This window comes from Stylophora pistillata, chromosome 1 (genome assembly GCF_964205215.1).
Source record: "Stylophora pistillata chromosome 1, jaStyPist1.2, whole genome shotgun sequence".
NCBI classification, from domain to species: domain Eukaryota; kingdom Metazoa; phylum Cnidaria; class Anthozoa; order Scleractinia; family Pocilloporidae; genus Stylophora; species Stylophora pistillata.
The window spans coordinates 600,848-628,786 of NC_142519.1; the positions used below are offsets into that span (position 1 = coordinate 600,848).

General features: G+C 38.8%; 1 protein-coding gene and 1 long non-coding RNA gene across 3 annotated transcripts; one reads left to right on the plus strand and one right to left on the minus strand.

Annotated features, from left to right (window-relative positions):
- The first annotated feature begins 80 nt into the window (after positions 1 to 80).
- Positions 81 to 11,276, plus strand: LOC148740708 (uncharacterized). Its single transcript, XR_015990457.1, has 2 exons — positions 81 to 300; positions 9,408 to 11,276. It is a non-coding gene; the product is annotated as an uncharacterized LOC148740708 (long non-coding RNA).
- Positions 11,277 to 12,061: 785 nt separating this feature from the next.
- On the minus strand, positions 12,062 to 26,493 carry LOC111334334 (uncharacterized). 2 transcript variants are annotated; one of them, XM_022940038.2, is made up of 8 exons: positions 25,987 to 26,493; positions 24,397 to 24,650; positions 21,729 to 22,038; positions 20,584 to 20,646; positions 15,917 to 16,026; positions 15,239 to 15,436; positions 13,987 to 14,398; positions 12,062 to 13,215 (listed from the first exon to the last, which is right to left on the minus strand). In XM_022940038.2, exons 1-8 carry the CDS (start codon positions 26,009 to 26,011, stop codon positions 12,977 to 12,979), a joined length of 1,611 nt encoding a protein of 536 aa, XP_022795773.2. In that variant the 5' UTR covers positions 26,012 to 26,493; the 3' UTR covers positions 12,062 to 12,976. The 2 variants fall into 2 exon arrangements, with proteins under 2 accessions (XP_022795773.2, XP_088585871.1); XM_088729745.1 differs by lacking the exon at positions 20,584 to 20,646.
- Positions 26,494 to 27,939: the final 1,446 nt, after the last annotated feature.

Sequence of the window (27,939 nt, forward strand, 5' to 3'; positions counted from 1 at the left end):
TTTGTTCTTGGGCCATCGTAATTTGATAAAAAATAAGACACAAACAGCAGTGATAAACATATTGAACTTGCACATTTTGATTATGACTTGACGTTTCGTATGCACTGTTACCGCTTCCGCTAGAATCGGAATACGTCGCGAAATACTTTGTGGTTCGATTTACGTCACCGCCGTGATTACTGCATCACGGATAAATATAGATCATAGCTCGCATTTCATTTCTACTTAAGACTCCTTGAGATCAAGATCTATTGGAAACTAGAGCGAAATTCTCTAGGAAATCAAGACCTGCGAACGTTGGTAAGCAACGATTTACTTTGTTTTAGGTTATAATGTTAATTGTTATGAGAGTGTGTATTCATACGTTATAGGTTTCGCTAGATTTGATTGTTTTCAAGTTCCTTTTGGCATCACGTGCGTTTAGCTCTACGATCACTTTAGCTATAAAGAAAACGAATATTTAGGTGATTTCTTAATGCAATTGTTTCAGTTTATCGCTTCGATAAGTGCCCTAAGGCCACATGAATAAGAGTACGAAGGAACAATTAAAGAAAGAATCGTAAACCTGTATTGGCTTGGTGTTTTCGACTGCGCGTATAACAACCCGGAAGCGAGGCTTTCATTTCTAACTTGAACGAAACCATTACATCGTGAAGCCGTCGTTTATCGTTTTCACGATAGAAAAACCGAACATTTTAGGGCCCTCGCTAAAAACGACAATACTTCAGCCATTGCCGACCACGTCAAGGCCACTGGACATAATATCAAGTGGGATCATTTTGATATTTTGGCAAAGGGCAAAACAGACTACCATTGTAAAATCAAAGTCTGGAGTCCTTACTTATTCAAGAACTTGAGCTAGCTTTCAACGTGAACGTCGGAAGTGAAAAGCTGTTGTTTTATTAATCTGCTCTAGTGTTATCGTTTAATTGTTAAGTTTTTTGCTTAATCTTGGTTCCGTCCCCTCACCTTAGTTATATAAAAAAAACATAGCTGTTTTAAATTCCAACGATTACGTTTGAAACTGTATGTGGAGTACACACGAAACGTCAAGTCATAATCAAGATGTGCAAGTTCAATATGTTTATCACTGCTGTTTGTGTCTTCTCTATGTGATGCCATATTAATCTAATATGCCAAAGCACCTAAAACGTGCAAGTTGTCATGTATAAAACAATCAGTTTTAAAACTTGTCACAGTTTATTGAGTTTTCGAGTTCTCGTATACTTTGGATGGTATATTTGTCACGTTACGTTTAGGCAATGCGACTATGATTACAGGTGATATTTCAACCGTACAGTTCGTAATTTTAAATAAAGAATTCTAAGCTCCTTTATTTCGTGTCCGAAGTACTAAATATTTCGTAGTAAGTATTAGTGAAAAACTTAATTAGCAAACCTTAACCCTGGGAAAAGACAATAGAACCAAGATGGGTAGATGCAGTTTTACATTTCGCACTCATATTCATCCTTGATTCTTTGCATAAATTACTTCTTCTTCACTGACCCTCCGTCTGATGCCCACAGTGCTTTTGCAGAGCACAGCTGTACGCAGTACTAGCCTGTGTACCACATTTTATAAAACCTGTGGTTTTCGGTTTTTTCTTATTCGGGTTCCGGTTTATCTTCGATCTGAGTGGTATGCAATTATGCGCCTCCACTGATCTCGAATAGCCGCGTATGCGTGAAAAAACCAAATGTCACCAATATAACTTCTCGTAGGTGAAATATCGTAGGGATCAGATTATTTGTTCAAAATTTCATCAGGGTATTTTCCATATCGGAAAATCATCTGACTTCGGGAGAATTTGTCGAAAATAGACGAAAAGAAGGTCATACAGTTGTATATACAAAAACAGGATTGCAAAGTCAGTGAAGCAGGTTTTTACTTTGTTCTTGTTGACCTTACAACTAAACATTTCTAGCGTAAAGTCATTAGAAATGCCTCTAGGTCTCCGCTCAGACGTGTGTTTAATCTATTTTAGGCTTAGTAAGCATACCTTCGTTTAGATTCTTTTTTTCTGGTCAGTTACCTTAAAGGAGAACTGAACCCTAAAAATGAACCATTTTTAAATTGCAGCTTATAGTTCAAATAGCAATTTTCGAGAGTTTTTTCAGTCTTTGGGCCCAACTTCGCCTCGGAAAAATGGTTTAAAGTGGTATTTTGGCCTCGTAGTACGACGGCTCAGAAAAGCGATGTCAGCGGTCATTTAAAATTTACTTATCTACGTTGTATTGGTCTTGCCTCTATATTCATATTTTAGCTTGCTCTTACGTCAATGTTGGGGAAGAAAGATGATAAACCCGTACTCTTCCTACAGAAATTTGGTTTGGTTATGGAGTTATCGAAGTTGCGTGACCTGTAATGGGGATTAACTACGAAAATGAAATAGTAACAGTTGTTTTTCTTAAGTTGGTTCCCACCACTGACGTCATAAACGAACGCTGCTGACCCATTTTGAGCCGACGGTCTTACAGCCCCAAAAGCGGGAAAAAGGCAACTTCAAATCGAATTTTCTCGTAAAAAACAAGAAGTGAACGAAAATGAATATCGACACTTTATCTTACTCCTCTAAAGCTAACTAGAAATGAATGCAAACAATATACCAACTTTAGGCTTCAGTTCCTCTTTAAAGCCCTGGTCGCGTCAGCTCCTTTTTCTTCATCCTCGGAGACCCAGGGGCTGTGCGTCGATTTCAAGTTGAGGCAGAAGAGCCCCTGGGGACATTGTCTTACAAGACTAGTTCCAAACGGTCGCAGTCGTTCTGGCATCTGATTGGTACCAGAAAATCTTTGTGTTTTTCTACCCAATCAGAGTGAAGTGTGCTTTAGAGTCCTTTCATGTGTTTTAATACGGATATATACAAGAAGCTCAGTTGCTCGCCATGTTTGTTTGGGCCGTACGACGGAGCTTTGCTCGAGGTGAAAAGTTTCAGTCTCTGCATACAATGTGAGAGAAATCGATGAGATTGTCCGCCAAAATCTCACCGGAAATTATACTGAATACTTTCGCAGTTATCACAAGAGAACGTGTTTAAAAGTTTGCGAGGTTCGTATAAAACAGGATGGTTGCAGGCGTTGATATGTCGCTTTAAACGTTAAAAGAAATGTAAGCTTAAATCTTTCTAGATTTTTTGTACAATTTGCTGTGACTAAAACTTTGCCAATCCCGTGAAGTTATTTCGTCGCACTGGCCACGCAGGTAGGTCGAGCAACTGGCGCTTACGCTTACGTAGCTTTCTGTGCGCGCCAAAATCTAATCTTTAAGGATGGGCCGATACGGCTTTTTCGAATCGATACGATACCTGGTACGATATTTACCTTTTTCTTCGATATCGATATCGATACCGATACTGTGACATCAGATTTAAATAAATAGTAATTCACGTGATCCGAGTGACTAAATGTGACACTCGTACGGTTTTCTACTCAGTTCTCTATAGTAACATCAACAAGACAGTCAAACATGTCAAAAATCCTAATTTATTGGGACTCATTTCTAATTTTCCTGAGGAAATGAAGAAGACCGTAGTGGTACAACATTTCTACTTACTTGTAATATTAAACAATCTGCAACTTTCACTTGCATTCATGATCATAAGGCGTGCACTGAAAGGCTATCAGTCACTGCACTTGTCACTGATAATAACCAACCGCGGGTGCCCGACTTATTATGGATCCCACGCTTCAATACTCGATAAATCAGAGACTCCCAGGCATACAGGACCATACAGGGTGCCATGCTTTAGAACTGTTTAATCTTTCTCAATACTTTTCTCGCTCGAGGTTTTTCTTTAGTAAGCAGGCATAGTTTGTGACTCATTTTTGTTACTCCAGATATGTCCTTGCACTGCCTGGCCATGGATTGTTATTAGTTGTGATTTTGTTGCCGTTGTACTGAGTGACTTTGCATTTACAGTACGTTGGTAAAATCGGGTCCTATATCACACTAAAATGTTGTACTAAAGAATGGAAGAAACCGCCACTTTGACCGGTATACTGCGGCAATCCCACATATGTACACATGCACGATCTCGAGCCCGGAGTCTACTCGTCTGCTTGTCAGCGGTTAGTCGCGGGAGATTTAAAGCACGGGTAGGTCACGTGCAGTATCGAAAGAATCGATACGCTTCGCTAGTATCAATATTTTTCGATCCCACCTCGGTATCGCTGGTATCGAATATTTGGTATCGGTATCGGTCCATCCCTACTAATCTTCGCTTTGTAGTAAAGTCTTTCACAATATGGCCAAGGTTGCAGGGAACGTTAAGTTCGTGGAAGACCTTCAGCAAGCGCTTACAGAAAGCTTAGCTGTGTTTCCGGTTAGTTAATTAAAGTCTAAACAAAAACTTATTATCGAGAACATCGTGGGAAGGAGAGATGTTTTCGGACAGTTACCGAAGGGGTTTGGAAAGAAATTAATCTTTCAACTGCTGTCTACTTTGTTCAAATTATTGAGCTCGAAAGGCGACGAAGGCTCTTCTAGTCCTTTGGTCATTGTCATTTCACCTCTTTTGTCGATTGTTGAAGGAGAGGGGCTTTGGGATTTTCGGTTTTGACTGTTTTTTGGATCGGTTTTTCGGTTTTTGGGCCGAAAAGGTTCGGTTTTTCGGTTGTGATGTTCAGAGCGGTTTGCGGATTTTACGTGTCTTTGCATTCGGTTTTCGGTTTTCACGAACACTTTGATGCGGTTTTCGGTTTTTCCTTTTTGACCCCTTTAAAGGTGAAAATGTAGCGGTTTTGTCAGGTTTTCATGCGGTTTTCGGATTTGCTGCCTTTTTTCGTTGGTTTTTCGGTTTTGGAGATTTTTTCTCCGGTTTTGCGGTTTCCCTGAGGCCCCAATATCCCCCTCTTGAAGACCAAGTTAAATACCTTTGATCATTGGGAATCGATGCTGCTTTCATTGGGGAAAACAAAACCAAAGGCCAAGAAATATTAGATGGAAAGGGCGGGTTTGCTTTATTGTAAATGTCAGCATAGTACAGGGTCATCTACCCACATCTACTAAACAAAAGTTTCCACGCTTAGCTTTTCTTTTTTTTCAAGCGAAGATTAGATTAGATTCTGGCGCGCACAGAAAGCTGCGTAAGCGCCAGTTGCTCGATATACATGCGTGGCCCGTGCGACGAAATAACTTCACGGGACTGGAAAAGTTTCAGTTACAGCAAATTATACAAAAATCTAGAAAGATTTAAGCTTACATCTCGTCTAACGTTTAAAGCGACATATCAACTCCTGCAACCATTTTGTTTTATACGAACCTCGCAAACTTTTAAACGCGTTCTCTTGTGATACCTGCGAAAGTATTCAGTATAATTTCCGGTGAGATTTTTGCGGACAATCTGATCGACTTCTCTTACATTGTGTGCTGAGACTGAAACTTTTCACATCGAGCAAAGCTTCGTCGCACGGCCCAAAGAAACATGGCGAGCAACAGAGCTTTTTGTATGTGTCCGTATTGAAACACGAAAGGACTCCAAAGCACACTTCACTCTGATTGGGCAGAAAAACACAAAGATTTTCTGGCACCAATCAGATGCCAGAACGACTGCCACCGTTTGGAACTAGTCTTGTAAGACAATGTCCCCAGGGGCTCTTCTGTCCTTAACTTGAAATCGACTCACAGCCCCTGGGTCTCCGAGGATGTTTTTTCTTTGTTTAAGTGAAAATCAGTCAACCAGTAAAGTAAAATAAGAGCCGTTCCCCAAATCGAAAAAATTGCTAAATTTTTGAGGATCGCCAAATTATCGCCAATCTTCAAAGGATGCGATTAGTCCATGGGCCAGGACCCCATAAAATAACCTTTCGGTACCACTCGGGGGAAGTAACGCCACCATGCGTCTCTGAGGTCTCACATTAACCAGGGTTTATTTCCCATGATGTTGCATGGGAATTAAGCCGAATTAGTGCGGAAGTGTGACTGCAAACGATTGCCGCAAGTATTCAGTGTTTTGATAAATCATATATCCGTAAGAAGAACAACTAACAATACAGCAAGTTTCTTTGTTCGAAAATTTTTGCCAAAATTAAATCATGATGGTCCAAGAAACACAACGACCGTGTGTTCCAGTGATTTAAGAAGTCTTGTGTACGCTTTGTTGAATTGCACTGCTTTTCTGTAGGCTTGTGACCCAGTAGTGTAGTCTGATAACCGAGGGTTCAGTGGGAATCATTGGCCATACACACCTTCTGGATCAAGGCTTATATCAGAGCCACTGAAGTAGTAAGTTCTTACTGGAGTTGGTTAACACTAAATCATTCATAAACCAGGACAATCTGCTAAAATATATTTAAAGGAAACAAATATCTAAGTTATAATCATTTTAATCGTTTAAGGTGATTTACGCCAAAAAGGATTCATCTCCTTTCAATCATAAAAATAATAATAATAATAATAATAATAATAATAATTTTTATTCTCTGAAGATAAAAGTGCATATCTCAAGTTACAATATTAAAAGATAATCTAAGAATCGTTGAATATTAAAAAAGATAATGTAAGAATCATTAACTATAACTAGACAAATTATAATCTAAATATTATATCTAAAAGCTAGCCTATTTACAAACAAATTCTTAAACCTTTCCGAATTTATTCCAGGATGATGGACAGTTTTATTTCTGAGGTTGTATTTTGTCTCTTTTTTGTTGGGAATAATTTTGCTTAGCGGGCAACCGGGGTCAGTGGATCGTACCGTGAAGAGCTCTCTATCTGCCTTTTCTAATAGGTCTCGAATGTCTATTCTGTTAGATATATATTTTCTTTTAAAGCACCTATAGAGGAAATTTTTGTATTACCGTGAGGTCTGAATCTACCGCACCATAAACGGACACACCATAATTAAAATTCGGCAGGACTAAGCTGCTAAATAGCCGTGGCTAAGTTATGCACGTTTTGCAACCTGTGCATTCGAGGCTACCGAATATCCTCTTGATATTACCATAAAAAGGAGAGCTGGCCGGAATTCCAATGTATTCCTCTTACAAATTTTCAAATTCAATAATGGCCCATTTCCGAGTTATCACGAGTCAGAGATCTTGTGCCGAAACAAGGGCACAAGAACGAGCGAAGAGCGAAGTCGCTTTCGACGGCACGAACAACGAGTTTATCTCTAATGTAAAAGTAGGGTAACGAGGACTTTTCGAAATTCAACGTGGATGAGTTATAATCGTTTGCCAGAAAGAGAGAAATTTATGATGGTGCCAAAGGAAAGCGAAAAGTAGGACTGCTCGATTTATCTTAGAAAGCTGCAGTTATGAACTGAAGAAACATTAAAATAGCCGATTATGTCGAAGACCACGGAAAGGTGTTGGATGAGAACTTGCAGACAAGCGAGGAAAAATTGCCAGACACTAAAAAACTTTAAATGCTTGGATGTGCAACCTCTCTAACATTCCAGAGCTTCTGTCCGGGGTCCGCTTACAACATTGGACAATTATTGGATTTTAGCGCTATATAAATAAAATTGTTATTATTATTATATTCGTTCTCATATACGTCTCATAACCGCAGTTCACACATATGTTTCATATGTTTGTTGTTGTTTGATTTATCATCTACGGGTTTATATCGAATTAATTTGATGGCCTGCTCCCAGTTGGCTTGTTAGCTCAATTGGTAGAGCGCTGCACTAGTATCGCAGAGGTCAGTGGTTCGAGTCCCGTACAGGCCTGAAATTTTTTTCAGGTCTGATTTTCACTATTGCTCAAATAGTGCTTTACTGCGAAGGATCGTTCTCATATACATTATTATTATTATTTATTAACATTGCCTCAGTTAATTTAATTTTTTTGATTCGTAGCGAGCACTCTTCACTGTCTTCGCTCGGTTTGATAATCGTTGGCAAAGCTGATTCGAGAGTTTTACCTCTACCTTTCCATGTTCTTTTTTACGATTGGATAAAAGATGTGCACTACTTATCCTCAATTTGTCAGACTTGTTAGCCGGTGAAAACGTTCTTTCTGCTCCAACGGCGGAATTAAAATCATTCTCTAAATTCTCGTGTCGCAAGGGAAAGTAAAGTAGGACAAATATGGTCTACCGTAAATCCTCCGTTAAGCCCCCACTCTCAAATAAGCCCCCCCTTTCCAGAGGAGGAAAGTTAATAAGCCCCCCCTCTCTATTAAGCCCCCTCCCCCCCCCTCCCCCAATCCTTATTCTTCACAAAAAAAATTAACGTTTAACGTGGACTGATCAGTTATGATTTATTCAGGCTGGAAGTTCATATTGTTTTTGGTCTTTGGCCGCATGACCTCCAACTTCATATACTTAACTTTCGCAACTTTGCGCTCTAGTTCTCTGTGTAGAATTGCCACCATTTTCTTATCGTTGGACAAAGCAGTGTACCGCCCGGGAACCACAAGTCCGTCCTCGAGAAACCTTGCTCCTGTCGGTGAAAATTCTAAGCTGCAACCTTCACGAGATAAAAAATGTACACAGCAGAAATGATAATTCTACAGACAAATGTCCAACTAGTTTGTGATCTTGAGAGCTGCTGGTAGATAGGCGGTAAATGCCAACTGAAAATTCACCATAAAGCTTTGCTTCTTCCCTTGTATCGTTTCGCTAAATTAAATAAGCCCCCCATACCTATTAAGCCTCCCCCCCCCTCAAAAATGCTTGAAAGAAATAAGCCCCCGGGGAGCTTGATAGAGGATTTACGGAAATATCTTTCCCTCTGGTACCGTGAGCAACTGAACAATAAACCATTTTGTAAACAACACGAAATATTGCTCACAAAGACCCGAACATTTCCCCTTAAGAGCTTTTATTTTTCGTGCCACTTAGAAGGACTTTACACTTGACCTTTCGGCACCATATCTCTAACACATGACTACTTGGAAAATGGGCCATTGGAGAAAACTTTTCTCCGTGTTCTGAAAGGCACTTTTTAGTCGCGGGTACACGAAGCGTACAAACGACTATTAGAATGGGCAGAATATGCAAATATGTCACTCACTCAGATGTAAACAAATCGATATGTCAACGGCAGACCAATTGATAGCAACCTTCCGAAATTATACGGGAACGCCTCTGCCACATTTCCGAAGTAATGCTGCGACGTTTAAATTTAACTCGACCTTTCTTCGAAGGAGTCTCGATTTTAATTAAAATACTCGTCGCAGTTAGCACATATGTGTAACCTAATTGAAGTTCTTTCAAAGACTAAAGATGTAACCATGAGTGAAGACGCTTAAGTGTCCCTGTCTGAGAAAGTGTTCCAGGAGCCGAAAGTGGTGGTCAACCTATTTGGCTGAAACTCGGCACAAGGACCACGGGAATTCAAAATCGCTACATTTCTGAATCCCTAAGCATTCTTTAAATTTTGTTGATCCCGTAAATTTTTTTGATGGACCAGTCGTCCAATAAATACTTATGGGCGTGTTGCATTTTCTCCTGTTCAATAGCCATGTGATGTTCGCTTCCACTTCACTTGTTCTAAGATCGACTTTGATCCAAATGATGTTTGGCCGATGATCGATGATAGACAATCCCAAGATGGAAGATTACAAGCCTGGTTCAATATCGTACACAAAAGCAGAAGACTTCGACAGAGAATATACCAAGCTTCTGGGAGAATTACATACATACATACATACATACATACATACATACATACATACTTTATTGACTTTCCCCATTTTATTTGTATACAAATATACAAATAAAATTACAACTCTTTGAGTAATTTGGTCCTTAAACGTTGTTTAAAAACATTAACGGAGTTGCACAGTTTTCAAAGATTCTCCGGAATCACTGGGAACCGCCATCGGCACTATGTTCAATATCAAAAACGACCTAGAGGAGTTACTGAGCACGAGTCACTGAGTTACTGAGCACGAGTCACTGAGTTACTGAGCATGCCCATTAACGAGAACGGGAATCCTGTCGAGGGTCCTAACGCTGGTTCAACGTATAACTTTAAACCGTAACGAAAGTTTTAAGTTTCTCTTCTAGCAAAGAAATTTCATTTATGTGAGTGAAATGATTCTCGTGAAACCACTGTAACCTTAATATAACCCTAATGTAACCATAACATATTTCGAACAAGGTAATGATTATTATTTTTCTCGTTGCCATGTTCCCACCAATCACGTAGCTCCATTTTCTGCCTTTAAAAGCACACACAACCCACGATTCCTCTATTCGCTCCGACGAAGGGCTAACGCTCGAAACGTAAGCTCTTATAACCGTAACGGTGGCCAATTTACCATTTCAACTTTGTTGATACATTCAAATTATAGTGATTATTAGAGCTTGCATTTGATTGCACTGAATAGTTCGCTTAGCATTTTTTTTGGCGAGGGAGGTCTGAGTATCTTGTAACCTATAAGATTTGGCCTAACTATCACGTATCCCATCGATTCCTGTGGTTTGTATCCCTGTTACTCCAGTTCAGTATCCCGGAATCTCTATCAGTTTTAACTATACTTTATCCTTTAATTTGTTCAAGTATCCAGTACCCCTCTAATTTTTTAGCAAAACATCCTGTGTCGCCGGATTACCCTTAGTAGGGCCTTAATCTTGAGGGAAAAAAAACAACAATCGAAATGCATGCGATAGAGTGTACATGAAAATACCACTTATCATTGGCCTTAAATCTAGCCAGTTAGAAGCGTTTGTTGATAATGTAGCATATTTTAATTTTTTTTCTCTTCATCTTTTTAATGGTTTATTTTGTAGAGGTTGTAGATTGAACTGAATTAATAAGTGTGAAGAAATGTGTTGCCAGTTATGGTAGACACAGCCATAGACATTTGGAGTTTGGTAGGATATCTAGTGGCTTTGAGCCTTTACACCATAATATAACAGTGTGCATATTCTTCATACTGTTAAGTTCTCCATACATTTTTCAAGGTGCTGACAAGGAGAATTCGTTTTACCATCATAAGCCTGTTTAGTTGATGATCATTTCCTTAATTCTCATGACCGGCGGTAATATTGGAGGAAGACGTGAGGTGCCAAACACTCTCAGGAGCCAGAGGATGAGCCCGTGCGTGGGATGCTGATTAAGAAAAAATCAAAAGCTAATTAGATCGATAGGATATTTCTGCAACTGCCTTTTGACAATTCAGTTCAATTCAACCCAGAAGAGTGTTTTTTACTTGTCTGAATGATGCATCCACCTCCAGTTAGAAAGTAACTAAGTTTTCAACGTGACCCGTCTGTTTGGTTGATTTCTTGTTTTTGGTGTTAGACCATCAACTAACACGAGAATCAAATGTAGACGGCTTAGTATAGAGTCAATCCTGAATAAATAAAACATTCGTAACTAACCATGTCTCGAGTTAACAGTCTGCATCGTCTTTATGTCACTTAATTGGCTATTTTACTGCGTTAGCCCCATTTCAGGTCGGACAACTGGCCACATCCATTCATCGAGGCTGCTAGAAGGCTGCTTCCCTCTCGAGCTCGGACGAACTTTGCAGACCGAATATATGGTTCGAAAAGAAAAGGAGACCAACAAAGCCGGGTGTCTCTTCTCGACCCAGCAGCTTGCATTCACAAGACATTCATGCGTTTGTTTTCGTCTTTCTGTCCTCTGACCGTTACGACCTTGCTGGGAACAATGCATTGGTTCCGGCAGGAAACAGTAGTTAAAAAATCAAAAGTTAATTTAAAAAACTGCCGACCGCTTCCTTAAGTCGCTACAGACGATACGATTTTCTACCGCCTCCTGGTTAGCTCAATTGGTAGAGCGCCGGACTGTTGTGCGGGAGGTCGAGGGTTCAAGACCCGGCCGGACCAACACGTAGGGTCTTAAAATAACTGAGGAGAACTTGCTACCTTTCTATAATATCAAGAAATGGATAGATATACTAGTCTTCTCGGATAAGGACGAATAAGCCGTAGGCCTTGTCTCCTGCAGAGTTATGGGTAGGAGACTTAATTTCCCACGCACGAGATTACTGTGTGGTGGATGTCCTCCCCTGGGGTGGGATGGGTGGGTTTACTGGGCCCGCAATAATTGGCGCATGCTGTTGCGGCGTCCCTGCCTGTCGGCGAATCTAATAAATTAAATTTTCTAAGGGGTAGAAAACTAAACGACCAATAACTAGGATTGTGCTTTTCGTTAAACATGGTGAACATGGTAAACATCCACCATATCTCGTATTTTATTGTAAGAAACAGGACACATTTTAAAATACAATGAATATCTTATTACCTTACACCTAACAACAAGCTTATGTCCTACAGATATTTGTGTACCTTTTCATACATACACTTATAACAGAAGTATTCGCCTCTTCTTAATTCTCTCTGAAACACTTTTAAAACTGATTCTCTACTGACATTGTCAGGAAAAAGAGGCAACCAACTTAAATAACAGTCAAGTCTAACAGTAAGGTAAAAATATGTTACTGCCTCTCATTAAATGCATATGTATACTACCTGTTACTATTGTAACATACCGGTAACATTTTTCTGAGAAAAGGGGAGGGTGCGATGAGGTCAACCTGTATGTAAGCCACGAAAAGGCGAAACAAGACCAGTCCTTAGCAACGTTCCTAATGACTATCACCTTGAATATACTGGTTACTGTTTATCTTGAACTTCTTTATCCGAGAATAACAGAATTTCAACCATGAGGCAGCTCACAAGCCGAAATCCGTCCCGAGCTGTTCAGGTAGGAGCAAATTACTTTTCTCTCCCTCAAGCTATCTTTTTTATAACAAAGAAAAAAAAAACAGTTTTCATTGACAACTTACAGCTCTATATGCCTATCCTCTAGAGCTACAGAGAAAAATACAACTGGCAAACTCCTCCTCTATTTTTTAGTCAGTACGGTTATACGTTGAATTCAACTTAATATAAGTTATAAAATTAAGTTGCTGCAACAAAAGGACACCCAACTGTAAAAACTGACACGAGCCCGCTTCAGACAGTGGATAACAGTTCATGGTAGTTTACTTGAATAAGAGGATGGTGATTCTCCTTCCTCGGAGTGTCACAGCTTCCCGTTTCTGTTAGGGTCTCAATTCATAGCCCTCTCCAGTTGCATAAGAAGTGCTTGAAGGACTTCACACCCTGGCTCTTGGAAGCCGTGATACTCCTCCGTTCTCCTCTCAGCCGAGTCACGATGCCTCCTCTCAGTCTCCGCTCGCTCCATAAGCAGCCGATTGAGTTGTTGAAGTCGGGCACGTGCTCCCTTTATATCTATCTTCAATTGAAGATCTTCTGCCATTTTCAACGCCATAGACACTAAACGGGTGGCTATGGACGGAAACAAGAACACAGACTGATAGATATCGCAGAAATAAACTATCAGTACTCATTACATTCTCCTATTCTTATTATCCTCTCACTCAGCAGTATACAGGGGCACTCTTGTACAAAACCAATCAGAGGAGATAATTTTGTATCACTTGGTACAAATGAACCATATGACTGTTTCATTTGCATCATGTGGTGCATTATCCTCCTCTCTGATTGGCTGTGTACCACAGTGCCCCTTTACACTATACTACTTAACTCTTTGAGCACAGCCGCTTCGGCTTGAATTACGATCTTGTGTAGAGAAAAAAGAGAGAACCTGTGGCATTTGGCTAGCGACCTCACGTCATTTTTATGTCCACAGACTCGTCAGAGAAAGATGGAAAAGAAAACAAATGGAAGATGTGGGCTTATCACATCATGTACGCAGCAGATATTACAATTACAGACATGGATATGTTAAGGTTTAATTTCATTCTTGGTTCAGTTATAGCTTGCTTGTACAATGTATTTTTATGTGCATAAGAGGAAATAAACAAGGATGACGCTTGACAACTAAATACAACATTCTATTACGTCACTTTAAGTTTGGGCCTTTTTTAATCGCTTTAGATTTTGAAATAATATTATGATGCACCCTCAAAAATTAATATTTGTAATCTTCTGTAACCAATGTATATACAGAAATGGTGTCTTTCATAATTAGTTTTCATAATTACCATTGAATTAATTGTATCTAAAAAAATACAAAACCTACAACTTTACACAAACCTTCTTCATATTTCCCTTTCCTTGTTAGCAGATCACCATAAGCATTAAAAAACCCTGCCCTGTCTCTCATAGGACAATTGGGAAGAAACTCCCTCTTGAACTGTTCACCAAACTCCTCGGCTCGTGTTAAATGCTTATGGGACACATGTGTTTGCAGGTCGGTGGCCTTATCTTTTGTTGAACGAAGGTAGAAGAGTACTGCCCTGATAAGAACTCTTCTAGGACTCCTAGCAATCCTGCTTTGATTCCTCTCAAATTGATGTCTGTTGCGCAGTACAACCTTCAAGGCTTTCTTCAACTTCTTTTTTTCTGGTTTGTTGATTCCTACAGCAGCTGCCTTCTCGGACAAAAGAGCAAAAAACCTGGTGCAGTTGATTGAATTGTCTACACTGGAAACAACTTCCCGTAAGAGCTGAAAGAAAACAAAAAATGTTTGCAATGCTTCAGCTACCCCCCATCTCTCTGGCTTTCTTTAACAAATGGTAGCCACAGAACTCTGGATCACGATAAAATGAATGTTACAAAGAGAAGCCTTAGTGGGGTTCAAAATGGGCCCTTTTGATTCATCAGGAAGCAACTGCATTGACCCTAAGTTTTGACCCCTTAGAGTTAATCCTCTTCACAATATCATCCCTGAATCAAATATTAAGGTCCCAAGAATAAAGAAAATTATCAACAACTACAGAAGCTCTTGATTGTTATACAAATTCATCTTGTCAGCACCTTACGACATGTAAAGAGAACAATATGGAGAATATGCATACTACTAACTTTATAACAATGTAAAGTCCTGTATCTCCTGCATCTCCGTGTCTCACTGAGAAACATGCCATGAAACAGAGCACGAAGCAGAGCATAAAACAGAGCATGGAACAGAGCATGGAACAGAGCATGGAACAGAGCATGGAACAGAGCATGAAACAGAGCATGAAACAGAGCATGAAACAGAGCATGAAACAGAGCATGGACAAGAGCCTGAAACAGAGCATGGAACAGAGCATGGAACAGAGCATGAAACAGAGCATGAAACAGAGCATGAAACAGAGCATGGAACAGAGCATGGAACAGAGCATGGAACAGAGCATGGAACAGAGCATGAAACAGAGCATGGAACAGAGAATGGAACAGAGCATGGAACAGAGCATGGAACAGAGCATGGAACAGAGCATGGAACAGAGCATGAAACAGAGCATGAAACAGAGCATGGAACAGAGCATGGAACAGAGCATGGAACAGTGCAGTCACAGCAAACCTCAATAGAAGAATACAATAGTTCTTCAGCCTTCACAAAGTCTTTTTCCATCTTGTAGGCTCCAGAGACAACACTCTTTGCTCTTCCGGCAAGGGCGTTATAGTTTGTTGAATGATTCCTGTTTGCCTGAATGCACACATCTTCACCTATACGTTTACATCTCTCAAGATCCCCTATCTGATAGAGCATGAGACATTCCTGAAAAAGAAATGAAATTCAACCACATCACATTTTAAAATCTATTTTTCAAAAAGAAAATAAGTCTGCACAGACCTGCACTTCATATACTCTATGTGAACTGTCATTTAACCAGATGACCCTTACCTAGCCAAGTACATGTAAAAAACATGTATGGCCAAATCATTGTGTTTCCTCCATCACCCGAAACCACAGTGACCCAAATATTACATGTATTTATTAAAAACTGAATCATTGGATAATGCAATTCAAGACTTTTTATTGGCTTAGCCATTATGGTATATGAGCCAATATACCATAATCTACAAATATGGTAAGCGTACGCGTCAGCCTAAAATCAAAAGGGAGCTAAAAATCCAGTTTCTTCTTACAAAATAATAATTTCTTGAGGGCGTTTTTAATAAAACAATTATTCCACTCGCGCTTGTTGGATATGAGATGATTATAGCCAACTAAATTTACTATGTTACTGTTTAATACCTCTAACTGCACAGCAAGGAGCAAATCCTGAAATTTTGCTTCCACTTGATTGGATGCTTGTATGTGTTCAATGAGACAGCGCTGATCTCGTCTGAAGCATTCAATTGCAACTAAAAGAAACAGAAATATGAAATATTCAATTTTTTCCAACTTATAAGGATAAGTTAGGACATTCCTAATTACCTCTTTATCTTTTAACTGAGTGGCATGCACATTTCACAGAGTCTTACATCTAGTTTAATATCCACATAATTTGGTAATCAAACAACAACTAAAAATAGTTCCCCACCTAAAATTAGAGGGAAGAGATATCTGATAATATCTGGGTCAAGCATCATAAGAGCAAATGATGAAGGTCTGATGTTAAAAAATATCAGCTCTTTATGGTAACCAATTTACATTATCAACTCAGTTGATTATGCGCAGAACAATTTGAAGCTTCAACATCTCCCCCTTGGCAACCCACAGGCACTGTCTGTGTGTGGGGATTGGGGAATTTGAACCTTGTCTCACTGGGGTAGAGAATTTGAACCAGAAGGGTCAAGGCTTTCCATAGGAAGAAAAGCTTTATATCTTAAATAATGGAGGTGTTTAAAGGTAAATAGTTCTTTCATGTGAGCAAATGGCTAAGAAGAAAAGTTCTACAAGGTCTAGGCCTTAAAGCTTGGTCAACGTGTGGTAAGTCATGATCTTTGATTTTGCATTTGTAAAAAAAATTATAATCAAATCTGGCACTTGGGTGGGGCATTTGACCACCAGTTTTTGCTCTGGAAGGCAAGAATTTGTACAAACAAATCTTCAAAAATTCAAATTAAGGGGTTGCCACAAAGGGGGAGCTGCTGAAGTTTCAAATTGATCAACAAATAAAAGCAAATAACTTTACAAAGTACATGTAGCTTGTTTTGATTCATGTCCTTTCCAGTCTTTTAAATTTTTTTTTATATTCTATCATATATTTAAGTGTTTATTTTGCACCTTCAACACTGATGAAGTTAAGAACCATTTAACATCTTAACTTGTGCATGCACTTATGATGGATTCATCCACATAAATTGTTGCAAATTCTAGACAAATAATAATTGATATAAAAAACTATTATAACATAGCTTGTAAATTAATTTTGTGCAATCAAATTCAATAGCGCGAGCGTGCTTCAATTTTCCATTGTACACACTGGTGATGTCAGCAAACGAATACCTTGAAAATATTTTTTTCTTGTGGGTGACTTCAGCATTTTTCATTAAAAAACAGGAAAAACTTCTGCAAAAAAGTTAAACTAGACATGGCAACAAGCAAACACGCCGATGAAGATCAGCCTACTTTTTCTTTGGGAATGGATTTTTTAACTCCCGAGAAAGAACCCTGAGAAAGGGAAAACAAAATAGTCAATGGTTTCATCTCATTTTGGAACTCTAACTTCATTTTTTCCATACATGAATTCACCTGTCAGTTTTTGATCAATCTGAGAAAAGATCATTAAAGCATGGCGAAATACTTTTCCGAAACAAAATAAACAATGCATTGAAGAGTAGGAGAGGGAATTTCTGCCCTTTATACATAAACTACAATGTTGAAAATGTTATAAAACAATTGGTTCATATGTCAGCCGTGTGTTCATCAAGATATGAAGCACTTGGGAAGTTTAGAGAGCACTCAAGACACTAGAGTTGCTCTCGGCTACGCCTCAAGCAACTCTTATGCATCTTTTGTGCTCTCCAAACTTCCTGCATGCTTCATATCTTGATGAATGCACACTGACATATGAACCAATTGTTAAATACCAGACAGAGTAGAGTAATTTCAGGTGAGAATCAGCCAGGGTATCAGCTGCACAGAATATGTAACAACCAAGAGAATATAAACTGTGCATATTCACTCGAAAAATACACATGCCATCCAAAGCTTTGAAATTATTCCTATTCCATCAAACACTACGAGTGGGCAGCATTCTACAAATCTTGCAACCTGATTGGTTCCAAGTGCGTGCAATATTCTCCCATCCCACCCACTCAAGCAGGCAGTTCCCTATTCATTACGAGTTGTGTCGCCTGGTACATCCTCAGCTTCATTGCAAATTTTCATAAATATATTTTGTTTTCCCAGCTGAGCAGCATTTATAAGCAAAGATTTCTTTAGGCACTACATATATAATAAATATAATTTAAAATTCTCTCCCTCTAAAATCACTATGGTTTTTCCCTAAAAATTGATTTTGAAATGAATTTTGTCGTACCAAATGTGTTTAACTGAAAAGAAAGATACTGGACCTACAAACCATTTGTTATTCAATAATCTTCCTCAAAAAGTAACTTGGAAAGTTAAAACAAGAGGTGTTTGCAGTCAACAATTTAATCAAATGAATGTAACATTCATTCATTTGAGATCTTCAAATCCTCCATAACAGTCTGTTAGATGTAAGACTTTGAACAAAGTTTTGAGTTCTACTATAAATAAACTTTCGCTAATTCTTTGCAAGTCACAAGAACTTGGATATGTCTACCGAACATTTTACAAAAGAAACTGAAGCAGTTTGATGACTTAAGATCGCAATAAATCCCCCTGTGTCGAGCTAGAAAAGGTGTCTCATTTAACTTCAGTTTTTTGGTAGAGGAAAGGCACGATTTACATTAACACCATTGCAGCAAGCAAACAAGCAGACCCTTACAATTTCGAAACATACTTCTAAATTTACTAATAATTTCACTTTCCTTGACATTTAAACCTGAACAGAGGTAATTCTTTGTAGATTAATTGTTGTTGGAAGAGGATAATACTTTCCATAATATCAATGAAGAAGAAAAAGTCATTGTGATGGTCATTTAAACCAAGTTCACTTGTCAAGCCAGTGCTGTTGTTTTTTTCAAAGTGCCACCTGCCCTTTTTTTGTATCATGCTTTCTTAATTTGCATTTCCCTGTTTACCGTACCATCTGTTTGCCCAAAATTGTTCTGTCAATGGAGGATCTTCCCCTAATTACAGCCCTAAATTATAAGGGTTGTTTTTTCCACCAGCCACGGTCAGTCTGTCTTGGTAAAAACTGTGGCCTTTGTCTTGAGTACCACCCTCAACCTGCAGTCTCAGGCAGCATCCAAGACCTCAAGCACAGTTTTTCCCAATATGGACCTCCTGCCTGGTTAATAACAATTTATTACATCGCTCGCAGCACCTGTGGGAAAGATGAAGTGAATCCTGTGCTCTGATTGGTTTGAGATTATCTGCATTGATCCCACGCATGAAAAAAATTGAATTAGAACTACGTTTGTAGCTCTTGGACAATATGTCGGTGATGGAAGCGCAAAAAGAGGCAGAAGAAAGTCAAACCAAAGAAAACAGAAATGACTTTCCTGAGTTTGTTGTGCTACAAACAGAGTTGGCTTTCTCTCCCAGCTCTCAAAGTAAAAAAGTCATTCTTAATTCTTAAAGTGAACCTAAACCCAAAAATTTTTTTTTGCTTAACGAAATAAGCTTATTTTTTGGAGTATTTCAGTGCAAAAATTTTTTTATTTGCTCAAATCTTTAATTTTCTGTGCCCAGTCAAAATACGGAAAATCGGCTGCCATCTTGCCCCACGACTGAGTTTAAAGAGGAATGGCTCTAGTGGGTAATGTGACGTCAAGTCGAGAACATGAAAGTCTGCATTTCACACATTTTCACTTATTTGGGAAGGTTGTCGTTGATATTGTCCGAAATATGCCGACTAGGTGTGTTGTGTGAGGAATGTACGAAGCGCGATACACTCTTCCAAAGTTCGCACGTTGCTACATCCTTCTACAACACACTTAGTTGGCATATTTTCAGACAATATTGACTACAACCTTCTCAAACAAGTGAAAATGTGTGAAATGCAGACTTTCGTGTTCTCGATTTGACGTCGCATTACCCGCTAGAGCCATTCCTCTTTAAACTCAGTCGTGGGGCAAGATGGCGGCCGATTTTCCGTATCTTGACTGGGTGCAGAAAATTGAAGATTTGAGCACATAAAAAAATTTTTGCACAGAAATACTCCAAAAAATACGCTCATTTCATTAAGTGAAAAAAAATTTTGGGTTTAGGTGCACTTTAATAAAGGGAAATCATTTTGCAATGTAATAAATCCTTTATTAACCAAGGTTGTTAGGTCAAGACTGGCTGTTTACGACACGCAATCCAAAAGCACTCCATTGCCAAAACCATTATTATTGTTATTTCAGTAACTATATACAGTTTAGGTTCCAAAAATGAACAGGGTCTAAATATTAGCCTCATTCTTTTTTCACATTTTTATGGACCATGCAAAAAGGAAACTAATGGTCAATATCCAGCCATCTTGACCTCATGCTCGGTTAATAACCCACGTCTTTTTAAGATTTTACTCTGTAAATGACGCAGGCAGACATGGAAAAAGTACTCTGAGTGCTCCCAATAGTACTCACTAAGCTCTAGGAGACTAACATGGTGGCTATAGGCCATTTAAGTACATGTAGGTCTATGGTGACAAACTTCCTGCATACAGCTAACAATGTTGTTAACAATTTTTGAACTCTTGTAATGACTGTAGGAAACAATATCAATTATAGAATGATGTCTTACAGGGCCACTAGGGAGAATACTTTCAAAGTAATTGGTGTCACCCTCTTAAAATAAAGGTTATTATTATTATCATTAGGTAGCAATCCCTTGAAAATTACCATTTTCCACCAATTCTTGAAAATGTGAGAGAATCTTCTGACCTTCAGGGATTCCCAGAATGCCTTAAAATATATGCAGTACACAAAAAATTAAAACTTGATTTGGAAACCATCAGATGCCAAATGAAAGAGATTTAATGCACATTAAATAAGTCTACAAAAAACACTAAGCACAGTACTTGAGTACACAGTAATTGAGCACATAGTACTTGAGTTTTTCTGCCCCCCCCCCCCCCCAAGCTACACGAACGTGTAATAAACCCATGTGATGCGCCTTAGGAACTGACAGTTCAGGCTTAATATTACCCTTCAAGGATAGGTACTCACAACTTTCATTGAAATTAATTAATTTTTTTGAGTTGCAGATGAAAATTCAATAAATCAATAATCCTCACACGTGAGCTACAATCTTAGTAACTGCAGAAAACAAGCCTGAAAAAACTCAGGCTTTGGGATGATAGAGGGGTATGCAGTAAATGGTTTGAACCCGGGGGTAACATGCGAAGGTGTAGTCTGATCATCCGGGTGAGTGTAGTCCTGAGAAGGACTGTTGTCGGTGGTAGTGACTGACGTTTCGACAACCTGTGCGGAAGTCATCATCAGAGTCAAGTGAATGATTGTCAGTAGAATGTTCTTATTCCAGTTCGTGTGAAATGATCGGTTGGTTTTGCCGTGATGTTATTGGCTGTAAGACTCAAGTGACGTAAGTCAGTCGTGATTGGTCTGTTTCGATCTGTCGGTAAAGTTAGGTCGTTCTTTTTCGGTTGTTTGTGATGTTTATGTCGTGAATGAGTCGTTTGCATGGAGCAGGTAGAACAACTCTGATGATGACTTCCGCACAGGTTGTCGAAACGTCAGTCACTACCACCGACAACAGTCCTTCTCAGGACTACACTCACCCGGACGATCAGACTACACCTTCACATAGAGGGGTATGTAAAGTAATATTTTATTGCTACTCACATGAGTCAACCGTTTTTTGTGTTAATTAAGAACATAATCAACACACAGTTTAACAGGTATGACCTTGTAGAAAGCCATTAAATTTACACATAAAATCATTCACATGACTAACTAGAAGATTCGTTTAAAATAATATCAGCCTTAGCAAAAAATAATTCAGATGCACTTGCTCAAAAACATACCACCAAGCTGCTTTTTCGGAACAGGCAATTCCACTGATGACAGGGAGTGGCCATCCATGTAGTCAAACAAGTTTGTATTTTGATGATGGGTCAAAATGAATAGCTGAATTTCATGAAGCAATTCACCAGCTACTGATTTGAACTTTATACTGATGTGGTAAGCAGTGGGAATGCTAGCTGGAAGAAGAAACACAAACTTTCCAGCACAGGATGGCAGCTCATTCCCACAACAGTCTATGGCCACTGTTTCTTTCAAAGCTTTGCAAGTGGTTGGTTTCACTTCTGCTTCAATCACACCTTGTCCCCCATTCTGCAAAATGAGCATATAATGTGGTTTATCAGTAAGGGTTTACTGTGGGACACAGAAAACCGTAAACACCAGAATATGTCTGGGACATTTTAAAATTGTGTACTAACCAGTAGCAAGCAAGTCTAAAAGCATTATAAAACTTTGTTTTCTGCTCTTTCTACAATAAATAACAAGACACTTGGACGGGTTAACATGGGATGCATTGGTTGTTACCTACAGTCACTCTGGTTAGACATAGAAAACAAGCCAAATGAATCTAACTCAAAAAAAGAGAAAAGAAAAAAAATTCAACAGCACTGTAACCCATTTAAGTAGTAACCCCAGCCAAAAGGGCTTAACTACAACAAGGAGCTCATCAGACAAGCACCTGGCAATAAACTCATAATGAAGAAAATGCAATCTTTATCATGTTTCATATAGATAAACATTTCCTAATGTATTAAGAATCAAGCATCATGTTTGGTGGGATGAGAGTCACTCTTTAGCCAAGACAACTGTTCTTCAGTGCTTAAAATCTGCACTTTTAAAAAGCATATGATCCTGGCAAGTTTTTTTACAACTTACCTGATTATAACAAAAAATATGACCTTTCTTCTCTAAATTTAATGAGAGCTATTCATATGTCAGGTGTGGTTACTTTAAACAAAGGTGACATTGTCATGATGGTGTCAAAATGGCAACATAATTTTGTGAAAATAAACCACAATACTCGCATGCCATTCATTGGTTAGTGCACAATTAACAACTGCATCCCTAAGTGGAGGTTGAGTGCCTGAAACATCCAGGAGCTTCCACTATTGGCAGCTAGCTCCTAGATGGAGACTTCTCCCATGGCTGGCAAATCCTAGCAACCCAGTTATGAGCCCCCACACAGGAAAGGGAAACAAGCACCTGTCAAACTGAATAAACAATAGGATAAAGGGAGGGAATGGGTGAGGAAAAACTACCTGGGAATACTGCAAGTACATGCTCAAAGCACACACAAGAGTGCCTTAAACACAGCGCACATGGAATTCTGATGCATGCACATATGCAAAAACCGCTGACTACTAGAGAATGCTGATGCTCTTTGTTGTTAACTCCATTAAATTGCACTTAACTGCTTTTCACATTCCAAATTCATGTGTTCACAGTTTTCTAAGTCACATATTAAGCTATCAAAACAAATTATGAAGTATTGGGGATCATTTGGTCAGCATGCAGCTTCTATTTGTGATCATATTTAGTTTACAACAAGAGAATGACTTCCCACTGCTTGCGAGGCAAAGGCAGGATTGTCACAAGAAAATTTAATAGGTGTATGATCTGAACTGAGTTGGTGACTGAATTGACTTCTGCTTGCACTAGCAAGCATTAGGGGTGTCTGGGGGCATGCTCCTCCAGAAAAATTTGAAACTTTCTGAGATGTGATTTCCAGCATTCTAGGAAAAATGAGTGACTTTTTAAAATTAGACATTACATTAATTAACGCTAGAATCAGTTCAAATATATTTTCTGTCTTTATCACAATTCACTTGGTAGCTGGACAGGTGCAATATAGTCCAACAGCCATTGGGTTCCAGCTGCCGACTGGCTTCTAATGACGACCCTGCTGAGACTATTACATCCAAATAAGTCCTTTACTCCTATCTTCCTCTCCTTATTACAAATAGATTCCATGATTTTCAAAGCACTAAAATGCCAACCTAAGAGCTTTATCACATGTACTCAGGCACAGATCCAGGATATTGAAATGGGGGATGAATTTTTGCAATAATGTAATAGAACCAAAGCCTAGTTGAGGTGTTTGAGGTCAATCTGTGCATCAGCATGATTGATTTCTGATGAATAATTAACATTTTCGAATTTTAGGCGAACGCAAATGCCAATTATATTATGTTAGATTTGTAAATTCATTTGCGGATTTCTAAACCAGGACGACTAATTTCTTGTCGAAATAGTAAATAGCTTTTGGTGCCTTGTTGCATTTGAATTGTTGCTAGTCTTTGTCAAGAACAATGAGAGTTTACCGTGTGTACATTGATTCCTGAAAAATATGCAATCATGAATACATTACTACACAAAGTCGCTAAAGCATGGAAACGAGGCGTTTTTGGATTACATGCTGGACAGTGTGTTTGTGGGTTCAAAATGAATAAATTGATTGGTAGAACCAGTCATCGCTTATGCACATTCTCCACTTCAATCAGAGAAAGAGAAATAAAATATTATTTCAATATTTGGGGGATAAGAAAATAAAAATAAACAAGGGGGCCCAGCAAAAAGGCCGGGGGGGATGAAAATTTATCCATTTCACCTCCCCTGGATCCATGCCTGGTACTAAACAATTTACTTCTATTGTCCTGCACATGTACATACCACTTTGAATTGTCCAGTTCCATCAGCCTTGAGTCGGCACTGAGCCAGTTCCTGATTATCAGTTCTCAATGCAACTGCAAGTTGGATTTGAACAAATGGACCAGGGAAAAGATGTGCTCTTTCAGATGGAAGAAGACACAGTGAATCTTCAGGAGAGCAACCACCAAGATGTTCAAAATGATGACGACAAGCTTCTAAAATTACGAGCTTGTACATTGCCATTTCTAAACAGCAAGAATGAAGAGGCCAAGGTCCTGAAAATGGGAGAACAGTATTGTTGGAAAAACTTTCAATAATGGAGGCTCTTTTATACACTTGACATTAATTCTGCCTCTCCAAAAACATTGGGTTTATTTTCAACCTTATTCATAGTTGTATACATACAAGTTTACATTTAATCAGGTACAAAATTAAACTCATATTGTATTTAAGGTTGAGAAAACTGTCAAACCAAGATCAAACCAGAGTCAATTTTTGGAAAAAATTTGAAACAAATTGTTCCACTCAGTGATGCAAATATGGTATAATATTAAAATTTCAACCAAAGGTATCTATGATATTTGACCTTAACTCAATGCAAATGCATCAGCTTTATAGCATGATAATTGATAAAGTGTTAAAAAATGTAACCAAGAGAGTATTCTGTTAATTAACTAACCTAATCATTATCTGCACACAAACCATATCATCGACTGTAAAACTAATACAATTATAACATCTATCACTTTCACTTTCATGGGAATTTCATTCCAAGTCAGTTCATTTCAAGTTTTGTTTTCATTTTCGTCCCAAACCATTGTCACTTTGTTCCACTATAAAGTAACCTTGTTCCACTTAAGGGTGTCCAAAAGAAAGCTTGATATTTATTACTGCAAAAATGTCGATCAATATAATGCATAAGAATGAATTAACACCGTTGACGGTAAAAATACGTCCCGAATTCGGGCAAGAAAGTTTGTAATTTTGGAATTAAAATGATATGACTTCGTAATAGATGGGACTACATTTGGAATATAGAGTAGCACCCCAAATGTTAATACCTTGAAGCTACCTACATTTATACAATAACTAATGATGAGTTAATGCTATGGAACAAGCATGACTACCTACTTATACAATTAATTAACTCAATATCAGTGTACGATCTGACCGAAACTTGGAACTTCAACTGACTTAGAACGACGTGACCATCGAACGGGGTGACCGTATATAATCATTTAATAATACGCTCCTGTTTCTTATGACAGCGTATTACACAGCTCCAGACGACCTAGTTATAAACTCTGCGCATTTCAAACGAAGTTGGTTCTAAATCTGCATGTACGCAATCGCATTGTTCAATGTTATCGCTACTGCGAAGATCGCTTTGATATTCATGAAATGTTATCATTATGATCAACAATATTGTTTAGACGTCCAACCCTACACTAAACAGCGACAATCAGTAGTGAAGTTTCAACGCCAAAAAAAAAAAAACACCGAAAAATTTAACCTTCAACCATTCAGACAAAAGTGAAAACAGAAAATATACTTCAGGCGATTTTTGGGAGTAACTAAATGCCCCATCGAAATTCAAAATCTTTCACGTACCTTTGAGAGTTTCTTGCCTTTGCATCGTAAAGTTTAGCAGCTATTAGTCAGGAAAGCTTCACCAGCAAGAATCGTAAATCGATAATTATTATCGACAATACTGTAGTTTCCTGTTTATGGGGGGGATCTGATCCGACGTGAATTGTAGTAAAACGACTTTCACGTTTTTCCATTGGGAAGGTTGTCACATGATGTAGAATAGCCTTCCATATCTAAACATAATGTGACGCAAGGGAAAGTCCCTCCAAGTAAATTATTTGACCTATCACAAATTGCGATTATCGCAGTTTGCGATAGGTCAACGAGCTTTTTCAAAGATTCTTGAAATCCATAAGCTATTATCACTATTTTTCCTGATGCAAATTTGAAGCTTTGGTAACATATTCACTGTGTGAATAACGTGCTACTTGTGACATTTCGATGCCTTCGATATCTCGTCGTGAAATACGTTCAAGAAGCTAAGGTAGGGGACCTTCCCGATCGTCCGCCATTTTAGTATAGCTTACTGCGAAGTCCTGGGTTAGAGTAAGAAACCCAACTGAGGGGAGAGATGGATTCCCCACGGAAATTTTGAGTCCTCTTTTTTAATAAGGGGGTACGAAGAGCTTCCTTGGTACGCCGAAAAGTCCAAATTGATTTATCTTTTTTTATTAGCTTCGCCAACAGGCAGGGACCCCGCAACAGCTTGCGCCAATTGCTGCGGGCCCTAGTACCCAACCATCCCACCCCAGGGGAGGACATCCACCACGCAGTGATCTCGAGCGTGGGAAATTAACGTCCCCTACCCCAACCCTGCAGGAAACGGGACCTACGGTTTTTTCACATGGATCAACATCTCTCATGGAACACACATGTGGATCCTCTGTTAAGCTCGTCATATGGGACTCTCTCCGTTCTGCGTAGGCTCAAAAATCTAGCGCCATTCCATGCACGTTAGAAAACATCTCGCAGTAGGCCTAGTTCTCTCAGAGCTGAACTATGCTTACACGGTAGTTCATCCCTTGCATCTGGAAAAGCGTCTCCAACGTCTACAGAATGCGTGTGCTGGCTTTGTCACAAGAAAATTTGCAGGTCTCGAGGATGTTATTAGGTTAAACTGGTTACCAGTTAAAGAAAACGTTGAATTCGATATTCTCAAACTCGCTCATAAATCATTGTACCACAATAATACCTTTCCTGAGTATCTGAAACTGACTCTCCATGAAGTAACTGCTTATAATTTAAGATCATCAACAGCACCCGTATTTTTTACTCCTAGAGAGTCAGGAACTTTCCAGCACTCGGCGGCAACGTTGCTCAATCGGACTCCCAATAGCAACAAGAAACATTTTAGAACATGTTTTCTGCCGTAGTGCTAAGAAACATTTGTTTGCTAAATATCGGTCTTGAATCCACATAATATGTATTGTATATTTTAATATCTCACGATAAGTTGCATTGAGTAATTTTATTATTGTTATTATACTTTTAATTAGTTACTACTGTCGCGTTCCCGATACCGCAGACACGTGGTGTTGTGCACCGGAGTTCGCCAGTATAACCACAGTGTTGAACTTTAGACAAGCAGCAGCATCAAACTCTTTATTCACTTGAGCTGGCAGTCTTTGTACAGCACAGGCGGTAAAAACTATAGAACGGATACATGAAGGTTCGATATAAGGAAAACCGAAAGACTACAAAACGAACTTAAGTTGGCTAAGTTTTTCACATCCACAAAAGCGTTGACAGTCGTATCGTCTGCGTAAAGGTCCAACTGAGCACTTGTTGGAATCTGTAATAAATTGTTGGAGTCTGTAATAAATCAAATCAATTAAATTAAATTATTCGGTCTTATCCGAGAAGACTGGAATGTCTATCTATTTCCTTATATTATAGAAAGGTAGCACATTCTCCTCAGTAATTTTAAGACCTTGAGTGTTGGTCCAGCCGGGGCTCGAACCCTCGACCTCCCGC